This window comes from Centroberyx gerrardi, chromosome 18 (genome assembly GCF_048128805.1).
Source record: "Centroberyx gerrardi isolate f3 chromosome 18, fCenGer3.hap1.cur.20231027, whole genome shotgun sequence".
In the NCBI taxonomy this organism is placed as follows: Eukaryota; Metazoa; Chordata; class Actinopteri; order Beryciformes; family Berycidae; genus Centroberyx; species Centroberyx gerrardi.
Window position 1 is genome coordinate 23,335,472 of NC_136014.1, and position 14,602 is coordinate 23,350,073.

General features: G+C 43.5%; 1 protein-coding gene across 1 annotated transcript; it reads left to right on the forward strand.

Annotated features, from left to right (window-relative positions):
• The first annotated feature begins 2,231 nt into the window (after window positions 1–2,231).
• On the forward strand, window positions 2,232–13,830 carry LOC139911654 (gamma-aminobutyric acid receptor subunit rho-2-like). The gene is made up of 9 exons (XM_071899216.2): window positions 2,232–2,353; window positions 3,573–3,679; window positions 9,207–9,274; window positions 11,031–11,254; window positions 11,468–11,550; window positions 11,961–12,101; window positions 12,806–12,958; window positions 13,212–13,420; window positions 13,516–13,830. Exons 1-9 carry the CDS (start codon window positions 2,232–2,234, stop codon window positions 13,828–13,830), a joined length of 1,422 nt encoding a protein of 473 aa, XP_071755317.1.
• The last annotated feature ends 772 nt before the right edge of the window (window positions 13,831–14,602 follow it).

Sequence of the window (14,602 nt, forward strand, 5' to 3'; positions counted from 1 at the left end):
TGTTTCAGATTATTAGACTTTGGGATCCTACAGGGAACAGACAGTCACTATTAAAAATAATACTGAGGAAGAATTTGGTACTTCCAGGTATTGATAAGTTTGATTTTTGGTGATTTTAGACCCCCGTCATCACATATGTTCTGATATTTGTCACTGTGAAGAATAACTTTCATCCATAGAGTGATATGGCAGAGTTAAGAGGCAAGAGGACTATGCGTAAATCATATGAAGCACCGAAATCTTCAAATCAAGAAATCAAAGTTTGGAAAAAGTATGGGATTTTGAAATTGAATCTGCTTCAATTTCAAATGGTTGTATGGTTGTTTATCAAAATGATCGGCTTGTTTCACCAATAGGAAATACAGGATTCTCACATCTGGTTCTACAGACACACAGTCAGTAGAATTTGGATTTGAATTTAGCTTTAGCTCAATCTGGCTATGCTGGACCAAATCTATTAGTAGTTGATTTTGAAAAATCCCAGGTTGAGCACTTAAACACCTCCATCTTCACTTTAACTATAGGTAACCAAATGAGGAAACTTTTCTCTTCTCCTGACTTGGACTTTCAGTCGGTGACAGTGTGATTTTATTAATGAGGAAAAGGTCTGCATGTTTAAACCGGAGATGGGGAAACCTTTTGTCATTGCTGTAACTCCACAGTCTTTGAAGCCTCATTTTTTTTTATACTTTGTCAGCTCTTCTTTCAAATGACATTTATCACACTAGACTCAATAGTCTAGAAAACATGATTTTGACCGGATAATACCTTTTAATCCCCTCGAGATCAAATATACTGTTTCGTGTTGGGGAGAACTGAAATGGCATTTGGGAGGAAAGTAGGCCTAAAGCCTAATGGTAATGTTCCTCAGCTCTCCGCAGAAGCCTCTGCTCTAACAACACACTTTCACCGACTGGGGCAAAGTGCATTTTAACCTCCTAAAACCAAGATTCACATGAGAACTGAGAGCCGGCTCATCCACCGTGGGCATTGTAGTTATCAGTATAATGGAGGGCAAAGATCAAGCAGAAATCACCAGAAATCTATTTGAAAGCCATATCTAAAAATAAAAAAAATCATATCAGGAGAGCGTTCAGGAGGAATGTTCCCTCTAAACTGTGTGTGGTTGCGTAATAGTTTGGTGATCTAATAATTTATGACAAATAATATCCTGTCTCACGTTGTCCCCAGAAATCGAATTGATAAAAACAGGTTTGGCATGTTTTCTTGGCAAATGATATATGAGATACACTGCAAAAAAAATGTCCATCTTAACAAGTCATTTAGTCTCATATTCCGTCTTAAAATGGTATTTCTTTTAACAAGTGAGAAATTCTGGCAGTAGGGAGAGACAATTCCACAGTTTCACTTCTTTCAGGAATGTTTCCAGAACCAAGCATCGGTATCTTGAAGCAAAGCAGAATAAGTTATAAGTAAAAGACAATTGATCAAAGAATATTCTCTAAAGGCAAGTCGATTTTGCTTTGGAAACAAATGAAATTAAGTCTGGATATATTTTGCCGTACTTAAAGAGTCTGAGTGAGCTGAAGCCGCCGGGCGAGACAGATGTGCACATCCAAGTGTTACGTCAGTTCGAGAGGATGCCCTTGTCCCGCACTGCAAAAAATACCCATCTTAACAAGTCATGTAACTAGTGTTGAGCCTTTACTTCTTATTTTTTATTAAAACTAAAACTGCCAATGGGATGAGATAATTCCACTCGTATCCAATGCGAATCAGCTTTTTTTCAGGAATATTGTTGAATCAAGCGATATTCCTATTTTGATACCAGTGGAGCGATCTGCCTAATTTCACTGAATTATCATCTATTTGTAAAAACCAAAATCCTCAAATAAGCAAAGTTGCATCAGAAATAAGTTAAATCATCTCCCTCCATTCCCCCATTGACAACATTTTTATTTATTTGGTGGAAAAAAAACACCATTTTAACACTGAATGGCTTGTCAGGACGGACATTTTTTGCAGTGTGCTGGATGTGGTCCTGATGCTGCGGTCCCGAGCCAGAGAAAAGCCCGTTAGAGCCTGAAGACCAATCAGAGCGCTTATCAGAGTTATCACCCCGCTTCTCCGCGAGCAGCCCCGGCGCACTTGTTCACCACATCCCGCGATTATCACACCTTCCCCAGCCTCTGACCGGAGGATGGTACCATGCTCAAGCCGTCCTGGACACGGACCGAAGGGGTTACTGGACTTTTGAGTGCGCGCCCATAATGCCACATTACACCAGGTTTCTGTTTTTACTTTTTTGTTTGGTCCTCATCGGGGAGTGCAGGAAACACAAAAGTCGGAAAAAGCGCTGGTCTGCGCCGGCGGATTCCCACAAACAAGGCTCGTAAGTGTGGAAACCTTTTGATTTTCTTTTTTTTTAGCCTCATCTGTACCAAGCGATGTGGTGACAGCCTAAATTAAAAGAAACTATATGAGCTCCAGTCGGGTGATGATCATATGGCAAACATCCACCAGCATATAACGAAAAATCAGTCGTGATATTTCAGAAAAGCATTTATATTTTTCCTTATAGAGCATAAACCTCAAAGAACGCACCTTTTCGATAACTTGCATCAGTTTGAGGCTACTCAGCATGCGCTATACGATTCATTTACCTCATACAGATTTATGTCAGCCTTAAAAAAAACTCTATTCTGCAGACAGAGGTGAGGTGAGGTGAGTTTAGCTGGTTTTCCCTCTACTAAACCTCCGAGAAGGTCATCTTAACGTTACTGTCGTGCGTTCCTTTTGATACAAACTGTCACGGATCACGGTGGATTCCCGGTCCAAAACATTATTTTATAAGGTTGCAGTTAGGAATGTCACCCGTCACGCCGCTATTTTTGTCGGGGTTGCCCAAATCTGTCTCGGAACCAAGCCGTGCGTAAAAAGTGGCGAACCCAGAGCGCAGCGCTGCTCGCCCTCCACTGCGCACGTAGCCTACAATCTTTTCCATTTACAGCAGCAGCAAAGATGTGCGAAAGTAAATGCAAAATCAATCTCTCGAGGGTTTCATGGCATCGTAGAGATATCTTGGATTTTTTTTTTTTTTTCGGTTAAAGACAGATTCATTATTAGGATTGGGTTGTGGGTGAGAGGCGTGACTCAGAAGAGAGAGGTTACAAAGTAGATGAATTTCAGGAAACCTCAAGATTGGAAAGTATATTGTATTACTGGATGGTATTTTCTCTGTATCCCTATTCTAATATCTCCATCTTCTGCAGCCAATATCGAGTACAATGCATCTCCTGCGTCAGTATGACAATGATATGAAATCATAGCACCAAACAACACAGCATATATCCATGGAGTTTTGTGCATGTAATCAAGATCTTCCAATGCATCACTTTAAATATTCATGTTTGCTTCATTTTTCAAGAAGATTACACCACAGCTAATTATACCACAATTCACTGAAAAAAAAAAAAAAAAAAAAAAAAAAAGGATTTAACTCCCTTCCCCTAATCTCCTTCCCCTCCCTCCACCCTCTAAGACACAAAAGTCAAATAGCTGCATCGCTCAAGCGAAAGAAAAACATGTCTGGTTTTGCTTGTTGTCGCCAGTCCGCTGGCCAAGAAGGTGGCGGATGGAACCAAAACTCGCAAGGTGAAGACCGACCACCTGCTGCGCGTCGATGACCACGACTTCACCATGAGGCCCGCCTTCGCAGGTAAAGAAAGAACCCACACTCGGCTGTAAATCCACCTTCAGAGCCTAAATCCCCGCATGGAGTCGATGCACAGATAATCTTGTTGATGGCGATGTGGGCATCTGGGCGCAATATCGCTCATTTGTCCAATCTTCTTAGGTCTGTAAGCATATGCATGGACTCTAAGTCGGCGTCATTACGGAGTATCATTCTAATCTGTGCTATTTGAATAGAAATTTGACATAGAAGCCTTTATTGAGTGATTTAACTCTTGAAAGGCCGGTGGATTTGGGGGGTCTAAGAGAAGGCCAACAAGCCGTCAGATGAAGGAAGTAAATATAATTCTAACTACTATTTACTTGCCTGATTTTTTAAAAATCACAACACTGGTTTGTGCAGAATGTTGATCCAAGAAGTCCTGCTGGGAGATTTTGAATGCCGAGATATTTCGGTTCAGCAGTCGGTTGACATTGGCTTGGCCTTTTCCAGAGTTAAGAGCTCAACTCATGCGTCCAGATTCACTCTGCGCTGAGTGTGAAGTGAGTGATGATACCATGACAGCTGGATAGAGCAGAGGCAGGTTTATTTTTTTCCCCAACCTTTTTCACTTGACTGCAAAAAAAAAAAAACACACAGAGAGGACAGAAATAGGGGAGACGGGAGAGCTTGCAGCCCCGAGCAGAAGACAGTACGAAACACAAGATACGACGAGCTCAGAGAAATAGTCAGCAAGTTTCATTAGACTATAAATAAATACAGAAATAGAGTGGAGAGGAAGTAATCCTGCAGCACCCAAAAGTAAACACAAAAACCCAGATGCCACCTCCAGAAGTGAAAAATCCCCACTTGCCCCCTCTGTAGCTCCAGAATTAAACAGGCGGAGGCAAGTTTATTTCTCTAACAGCTTTTTCTGCTTGAGTGCAAAAAGCCATTGTCACCTCTGATTGGCCACTTAGATTTCTCTGCACCGACTCTGATCAATCAAGTGTCGGGCCCGAGCCCACATCAGCTTGACTGCTGCCCTTATTAGCGAGCATTGTGCATCCTTGCTTTACACCTTGAATGACACTGCTGCTGGGATTTAGAAAGGCAATTAAAAATAAGAAGCTTATTTGTGGAACTAAAGCATCTCATACTCTCATATTTTGCATAAATGGGCGCTCTTTAAGCACAGGAGGAGGTGGTGAACTAAATGAAACGCCCCACAGTGAATTTCATGCTGCTGTGGGACTACAGATGGGGGTGCGGATCCCACTGAGAATCACTTTTTGTGTTGTGTTTGTCAGCGAAGCACGCGGCTTTGTTTCTCCACGCAGGGAGCTCCGCAGAATGTGATTGTCTTATTCAAACATTATGAAAAGCTGACTTGTGTGAGCACCCCGCTGCCTGCGAGACTGTCTGCGTTCATTTGGCTGAGGAAAGTGTGTGTGTGTGTGTGTGTGTGTGTGTGTGCATCCGTTGCTGTGGTTCCTTCTGGCTTCAAAAGGAACGGCCGCAGTGTTACTAATGAAAGCCTCTTACACGGCCACTTCCTGTTCGCTGGAGGAACGATATCAAGGACGACATTGTTACGTGCCAATGGGGGTCTCAGTGTAGGAGTGTAAAAAAACACACAAATCCCGACGGTGCAGAATGTTATTGTCCAAATGCACACAATAAACAGCTTTGTAGTGATTCCTTATCGCGAAGAACATAAATTTAGAAGAGAAAAAAAAAAGTTTACTTTTTGGTTAAGATTCTTCGGCTTCTGCAGTTTCCCTCCGAGAGCGACTAACAGTAGATGAGGTTTGCATTATCAATTGTGTGCAGGTGGAGCTGTGAATGTTGATAAGGTTTCGGTTCCCCCAATTAGAGTGGTTTCACAATTCCCAGTAGGCGCGCCACAGTGGCAAGACAATTTTAGCATGTGCAGGATGCTAAAAGCCACAGGACATTTGTTTGGGCTGAATATTTGTCATGAAGTTCTGATTTCCTTGGTGCAACTATGTCTGGAGGCCCGTCTCAGACCCTCCCTGCCTCCCTCAGGTTTAAGAAACATCTGACAGAGAGGATAGACCTGTCATGCATTAGTCATATTTGCATTTTCCTTTCATTTCACCCCATGTGAGTCTGAAGAACCCTCCACCAAATGCATCCTTTCAGTGGGATTTCTTCCTGGCCTCAGCGGTGGAGTCTAATGCATCGGGCCTAGCTGTCTCATCTAGCCGCAGCTAACCAACAGTGGATTTACAGCTGCTAATCCATGAAAAGACGAGCAGTCCGGCGTCATTAGCTGAAAGGGATACGGGCTTTTCCCCCCCTCTGTTCTCCACACATCTTTAGACCCTGCATGATCATGACTCAATCCTCGGCAGCCGAGTACATGAATAAGTGAGCATCCTTGCAAAGTGCCATTCTAACCTGAGATATTTGAATTGGCATTTCTGTAAAAGATTTTAATGAGTGATGAGGCAAGTGGAGGCAAAGGTGGAGGCGTTCTCCTTGCAGCACAAGTCCCCCTTAAACTACTTTCTATCTCACGCAAGGTGCTAGCTTAGAAAAATGGCCACCATGTTCCATTAGACTACAGATGAACACAGAGAGGGAGAACTCGTACATTTTAGAAAGCACCTGCGAAAAACAAAGACGCCTCCTCCAGAAGTGAATTATTCCCCCATTGCCCTGCTGGCACACGTCAAAATAAAAGTCCCTCTTCACACCCATGTGCTGCATTTCCTAGAATAATGATCATTCTGTAGCCTACAAGCATAACTATCTTAATTAGAGATAATTACAGACATAATGAATTTTCAACCATGGGGAGTAATGAAAGGGTATGCATAGTGACTCAAATATTTAACCTGATAAAAGATTCAGTAGCTGGATAAATCCCCACAACGCAGCTAATATAAAGTTTGTTTTTGTGTCATATAGATTGCGCTTTTGTTTTTCGCTCTCATGCTTTGATGATAATTCTATTTGAAAGAGCAACAGTTTGTGTGAAATTAAGCCGCTGGGGTTCATTGGCCCTCTGAAGAAAGCAGAACCAATGAAACAATTACTATGCCGGTTCTGCAGGCTATCTACGTGGCTGTGATGTCTTCACAGTGCATTTGGGCTGATATGTAAATGGATGACTTACTGACTTATTGTGTTTGCTCTCTCTCCTCTGTGATTGCAGTGTTGACTCCTCTATGTTGTGATGTTTAGTATTCATTGGTTTGCAGGGGGAACGGGGAAAACACAAGGTGACGCAGCCCCGCTTCATGCCCCATTTGAAACAGCCCACACGGAAGTGCCGGCGAGGGCCACGGGGGGGCTGACAGGGCTAACGCAGCGGAGCATTGATATGACACATCCGTGGGTCGCATCTGATAATCAGTGACGTAGAATAATATGCTGATGCTGTCAGATGAAAATAGCAAAAGGGAATCTTCTGGCAAAACGGCACGCAGTACATTTCATCTGATAGTCTCCTCTGAGTGTGGTTTACAAACACAGCCTGACTCTTTTAGCCCAGGTTTCTGGCCCAGCACTGAAACAGAAGCAACAGGATCCCGTCCCCTGTAATTTGAGGGTAAATGCACAGCTGTCTGTCCTCTGGATAGGCCTTTTTGCCCCTCCGTCTCCTCACAGTAGTGCAGCTCGTAATGGATTCTCACTGCACTGCAAAAACTGACAGACTTGTTCAGTGATTTTATCTTCTGTCCAGACTTATCAAGCTTATTTTAGGATTTTTTTTTTTTTGTGAAATCATCTTGCACTGGCAGATCATTTTACCGATTTCAACAAATGTGACTGTTCTTCAGTATAATGGAACTTGTTTCAGGACATTTACTTGGTAAAAGTGAAATTGTCTTGGAGAAAGTTTCAGGATTACCTTCATTGTTTTATGATGAGTCATATTGTCATGTATCAAGTGAAATTTATCGAAACCAGCAAGATTATCTGCCAGTGCAGTGAGGTAATTTGACTAAAAATATCCTAAAATAAGCTTGATAGGTCTGGAAACAAGATAAAATCACGGGACAGCTTGTCATTTCTTGCAGCGTGTGGCCTCCTTTGACCCGACCGCGGAGAGAGCTGACAGACTGAGACCCGAACGAAAGAGAAAACGCTTCGTAAATAACGGGGCAGATCTGGCTCTGTGCCCTCAGACGCCGCTGGGGCACAAGCTTTCTTCTCAGCAGGTGCCCGGTGCGCTGTCCCCAGATGCGGCGGCGGGCGGGCGGCGGCGGCCCAGGAGGAGCTCAGGCTGTACCGAGTCTGGCATGTGATAGGTGGCATATGGTGTGAGTAAGTGAAGGGAGGGCACACCGCCGACAGCTGGCACTTGGCATGAGTTAATATCCCCTCTTCCAGGTAGCAGCTTTGCCACCGATTACGTAAGTCTGGCATCACTACCGCTGCGCAGATTAAACAATACTATAGCAGGTGATGTGGTGACTTTATGCCTAATGCACAAATGAAAAAAAAAAAAGGGTGTGTGAATTTATTTTGGTATCGACGATTAGATGCTATTCCATATCCTTCCTAAATCCCAAACTGAGCTTAAATTTAATCCTCTCAATCAGCTGAATAATGCATACCAGCAAATATGAGAATGCTGTGTTACGTTCAACTCCAGTTGTCATCCTAAATGACTTCAGATATTAGTCATGGATTAGCAGGCTACCTCATCTTGTGTTTTTTTTTTCTTTTTGTTTTGTTTTTGTTGTGGGGGTTGAGGGTGGGGGGGGTGGGGGTGGAGAATTGGAGCTGATGAAAGGAAAATAGATCACAAAGGAAAGGAGTGAATGACTCACACTCACATCTCTACTGAAAGGGACACCTTTTGAATTTTAGTTGCTTGACATTGTTCTTCATCAGGAAGCTCTGCCACTGCCAAATACACGCTAGTAAACCATTTGAGAGAAACTTGAAGGACAAAATGTAGAAGGATCCTTTCCCACTCATGGAGGAGAGAAGAATAACCAACTGCTCATCCCGTTTATCCATTAAGCTCGAGGATAAGTCTACCGAGACAAAATTGTATTAATTGACCTTCCCACTGCAGCTATTTTGAACTTCCGTCACACTAGGGTTTGGGAAACTCCAGATTCATGGCATCCATATAAAGCTAGCGTTACTTCAAGGCATAACTGAGGACTTCAGATAGACCTAACAGTTATCAAATTAGCTAGAAATCTCTGGAACAACTTGAATTTAAATTTAATGAGGTAAAGTGAGGTAAACTGTGAACCTATATCCCTCCAGATTCTTAAGATCCATTTGTTTCCAATACATTTTCTAATGCATTTTTCAATCTTGGTATACAACAGCAGCACATTTCTGTACTTGTTCTTCCAGAAAGAGTTTCCCACCCTGAGTGTGACGTACGTATGTTCAAAATGGCCGCCGTACGAATAAGGTGTATGGGTCTGACATAGGATGGGGTCTGTCCACTTGAACCATAAGTCTATTGGTGAAGCCTCGACCTACACTGAGACACTGAAACCCTTTACATGCAGCTTCTCAGTGAAGATATGAATGCAAACTCTTAATATATTTGACTGATATGAATCTGCAGGTCCAGCCGTCCCTGTTGGAGTAGACGTGCAGGTGGAGAGCCTGGACAGCATATCAGAGGTAGACATGGTAAGTGGCTCCAACGTCTCAAACTCCACACAGTAGACACAGCAAGGTTGGGGAAAAATTCATTACATATAATGGCATAACGGTAATCTGACTGCAAAAATAGTAACTGAAATCGGTTTCAGTTACTGAAAAACCTAATTAAAATGGCCTTACTTTGGAAAAAAAAAAAATAGGGGATTACTCGGATTATGCTGCCTCTTTAACTTCATATTCCATCAAAGGCATCCGAAAATAACTTAAAGTAATGAGATTATACAACTAGGAGTAATATAATCTCAGTAGTAATGACACTATTCCAGTGGATTATGTTACCGGTTAGAAAATTTCAGACGGAATACATTTTGAAGCGCTCGAGCCTTTGGAAATTGATGACTGCGAACTCCTACTGCTCTAACTAACACATGGGGAAGCAGCTTTTTACAGACCGGGCAGCTAATGAGGCGGCACATGAACATTCTTCATTAACAGCATGAAAGTGGACACCGCACGAGTTTCGAAATGACTAACACTCCCTCCGCCCGCCATTTTCATGGTACCCGGGGCAAGCAGTCAATTTGCACTTAACCAGATATCAGCAGAAGTGTGTTTTTGCCAGTGGCATCACAGAGACGCTTCACTTTTCTAGGAGGTCCCCAGCAAAGACGAATGCATCTTTTTAGTTGTAGACATTTACCCATTGTATCCAGTTGGATAAGCAGAATAAGATGATGGAAGCTCAGTGGTAGGACTGATTTATTTTGCTCAAACTCCGACTGTATTCATGTTGTGTAGTAATGTAATTAAATGAGCCTTCTGTTCTGAGCCATAAATTGGATTCAAAACTGCCATCCTGATGTTGTGTAAGCTCTGTGTGCGAGGACAACCACGGATTACATTTCATTTGGATCGCAGGGTTTTGTATTTAATTGTATTGGAACAGAGGGGGCAAAATAAATGATTCCAGATGATGGCTGTTCTTAATGACATTATGTCATATCACAGGGCTGCAGGATGATCGAAGGGCATACAGCAAATGGTCTTCGCTATACCATTTAGAAGTTGTCAAGATCACCGAAAAGGAGCTTATGACGAAGCCTTAAGGACTATATAAGTCCATTTGGTACATTTTTAAGCAGCCAATGTGTTTGGAGTTACCGAAACCCAAAAGTAAACAACCACTAAAGTCTTTAAAAATGAGCGTACACGACGCTCAAGCATACAGACTTTTGATCGCAAGATTTGAAAACATCTCTCATTAGTAAACTTACAAGAGATTAAAGTAGCTACTCATCTGAGGGATTCGAATATTTTTCCCCTGAACTCATCTTACGCAACATCAAAGGTGCTTTTATGGTGGGTGCCAAGAGTACAATGTGTTGTTGCCGCCGCCATTATTTCCAAACTGATCTGGTCTTATGTAATACCAGGAGGAGAGTGGGTTAGAGGCTGATCTCCTGTGGCGAGGGGAAGGAGTGCAGCCGGAGGACCGCTCTGTTTGCATAGCAACGGGGGGAAAAGAAACGGGAAGAAGCGGGTAATCTAGGACCAATACAAGCTCTGGACTGTACTTAGTAAACATATGTTCCGCGCCTCTGTTGGCAGCGTACGCTTGATCATAAACAATCCATATAATCCATCGACTATGGGTCAAAGCGGCGTAATCCCAGCAGCATTCAATGAACCAGCGGCCAAGTAGAGGCCCTCTCTCCAAGTAAGACTTAATCCAGAGGCTGTTTCTGTTCATCATCACCCCTCCCCCTGCTCCCTGCTCCCTCAGGACTTCACCATGACCCTGTATCTGAGGCACTACTGGAAGGACGAGAGGCTGGCCTTCCCGAGCTCCACCAACAAGAGCATGACCTTTGACGGGCGGCTGGTGAAGAAGATCTGGGTGCCCGACGTGTTCTTCGTCCACTCCAAGAGGTCCTTCATCCACGACACCACCACCGACAACATCATGCTGCGGGTGTACCCCGACGGCCACGTCCTCTACAGCCTGAGGTGAGGAGATAACGCTTTTTTTACTGTTTCCCCCCGCTGACGCACAACGAAGATTTTGCCCGACAGACATTCGGGCAACGGAGAAACCATCATGCCCTCACAGGGTTTTCCCATAAAGTCCGTCCTGCGGTAGATCACAGCGAGATGAGACTTGGCAGGTCCTGGTGTAGCATATTAGAGCTGGCACGGTTCACACTGTTTTTATTTCCCCAGGGTTACAGTCACTGCTGCCTGCAACATGGATTTCAGTCGTTTCCCTTTGGATTCGCAGACGTGCACGTTGGAGCTGGAGAGCTGTAAGTTTCCCCACATTCCCTACTTTTGCTATAGAGAGAATAAAAGTATGAAAAATCTGTGCGACAAAACGTTAATAACGCATTATTGCAGTATTCCCCCCTTTGAAACACTGCTGCTCCTATAATGTCTTGTTTATACTGTGATTTATCTGATTCAAGACTTTTTTCACTGAAATTTATTGGCCAGCTCGCCACAAAACACTGCTGTGAAACAGACTTATATTTTTACTTCAGATGAGTATGTACTCCTACTAATATACTGCAAATATACTAATGTAGTACTACTAACTACTAGTACTGCCACTGCTACTACTGCTACAGTATAGTAGTGATGCTGTCACTGTCTGATGATGATACTGCCTCTACTAAGACAATCTTCATTCTGTAAATTCATGCTTTCTGTCCTTTAGATGCTTACACAGATGAGGACCTGATGCTGTATTGGAAAAGTGGAGATGAGTCCCTGAGCACCGACGACAGGATTTCTCTGTCTCAGTTCCTCATCCAGAAGTTCCACACTACCTCCAGACTGGCTTTCTACAGCAGCACAGGTACACTGGCAAGACAGAGGCTGAATGGGGTTTTAGCTATACAACCATTTCTTCTCATTGATTGAGTTAAATCTCAATGGGCGGAGCCAAAGAACCATCCATTGAGGGTTTAACTCAACCAATGAGGTTATTTCTGCTTCTGAAAAAAGTTTGTATAACTAAAACTTAAGTCATTTGTCCACTCATTCGTTTGGATAAATGACAACACAGAACTAGAGGGATTAGTATAAATGTTCATGTTTTCAACGTGGCCACAAGGTCTTTCCAGTCAAGACGATTCTCATCACTTTGAAACATGTTTAGGAGGGAAAAGAAGCATTGTTCTATTTATTAACACACACACACACACACACGCTCCCAACCATGAACACACTCATTTCCCCTACAATTTCATTTCCAGCGTGAGGTTTTTTTAAATATATTTTTTTTATTTCTCTTTTCATTTTAGACACCTTGTTGCTTTCCATTTTGAGTGTTTGTTGTTTTGTTCATTCATTGGTTTGCGTTGAGGTGAGATGGTTTTTTAAGCCTCTTGGGCTTGTTTTTATTTCCCCTGCACAGATTAGTAATTTCCATCTCTTCTTTCTGTTTACCATTGCCATTTAGCGCTTCTTCATCACATCGCTTCTGTGTCTTATCATTGCACAAATAAACTAAACTACTTGCAAATATCCCTTGTGTTTTATTTCTTCTCGTCTTTCCAGGCTGGTACAACCGTCTGTACATCAACTTCACCCTGCGGCGTCACATCTTCTTTTTCCTGCTGCAGACCTACTTCCCTGCTACTCTGATGGTCATGCTGTCCTGGGTGTCCTTCTGGATCGACCGCAGGGCCGTCCCTGCCAGAGTCTCATTAGGTAAGAGGACGTACGACATATTGACTGCTCTGCCTGTCTGCCAACATTTCATTTGGTGGACACTTGTATCAAAGCAAAGTATAACAGCATATGATTTTAGCATGGGTGACAACCAGAAGGAATCAAAGCAGCATTGTTGTGTATTTACTTTATTTTCCCATGGGTTAATACAAACAGTAATACACTCAAACAGGTCATTAAAGGCCCCATGACTGCCATGGTTACTCATGGTTGTGTGTTTTCTGTGCTTCAGGTATAACCACGGTGCTCACCATGTCCACCATCATCACCGGAGTCAACGCCTCCATGCCCAGGGTCTCCTACATCAAAGCTGTGGACATTTACCTCTGGGTCAGTTTCGTCTTTGTGTTCCTGTCGGTGCTTGAATACGCCGCCGTCAACTACCTGACGACCGTGAGGGACGGTAAAGACCGGAAGCTCCGAGAAAAAGTCAGGGAACAGGTATGGGGAACCCTTCCAGAACTTACACACACACACACTATTCTTTCAACTTTTTACTCGATCTTGATTCGTTTTCTTGATCCGTTTTCCTCCAGTCCCAGACGCTCCCCTGCACCTGCGGCATGTCCCACGCCAGGACCATGATGCTGGACGGGACGTACAGCGAGGCGGACGCCAACAGCCTGGCGGGGTACACCAGGGCCCCCATGGTGGCCGAGGACTCGTCGGAGAAACAGGAGCGAATGGTGGTGCACCTCTCCCTGGACAACGAGTCCACGGGAACCAAGAAGAAGGGCATCCGCGGCTTCCGGATCATCCAGAACACCCACGCCATCGACACCTACTCCCGCATGATCTTCCCCGGCGCCTACATCTTCTTTAACCTGATCTACTGGTCTGTGTACTGCTGAGCGTCTCCGTTTTCGCGACGAAGGGACAAACTTATGGAACCTGAGCCGAGAGACAATCGTTTCCGTCCTGCACGCCAAGGTGAAGTTACACCAGACGGCCGAGCCAACAGAAGATATCACGGGCTTCTGATGTGTGAATATCTGCATCTCCGGCTCACATCTCACCGCCGAACTCGACCCGCTTGTACAGCTTTCCTCCCTTCTGTCATTTTATCACACAAGCTCAATATTTCCCCCCGAATCCAACAACCGTCCTGACTTGATTTCCCTTAAGTAACGTAGTCGCTGAAGCTTTTTATCATCACGAACAAACTGTCGAATGGGGGGGACATGAGCTTTGTTGCTATTGCCGTTGTAAACTTTGGAACTGACTGAGTCACACAAATGAATGTTGTCCTGAGCAGATGGCTAATGAGGCAACATGTGAACTAAATACCAGGCTTCCTTCCCTTAACAACACGTCGGCGATACTGGCAAGGTTTCAATTAATGTGACAGTAAATGCCGCCCCTCGCTACTCATGGACTAGCGTTGGCATCGATCCGAATCAAGCAACACTCAAAAGCGGGACTACACAGTAAAAAATTACCATGATTTTATGCTTTAAAGCATAATACATCACTGTTACTGAGCAAACAATTGATTTATTTATGTATGTACTGGCTTGTTCATTCATTAAATCTATTTTATTTAGTATTTATTTACTTTTTTTTTGGTGCACCAATAGATCCATAATGCCATTACACCTTAAGTTGGCAATGTTGAAAGGACAG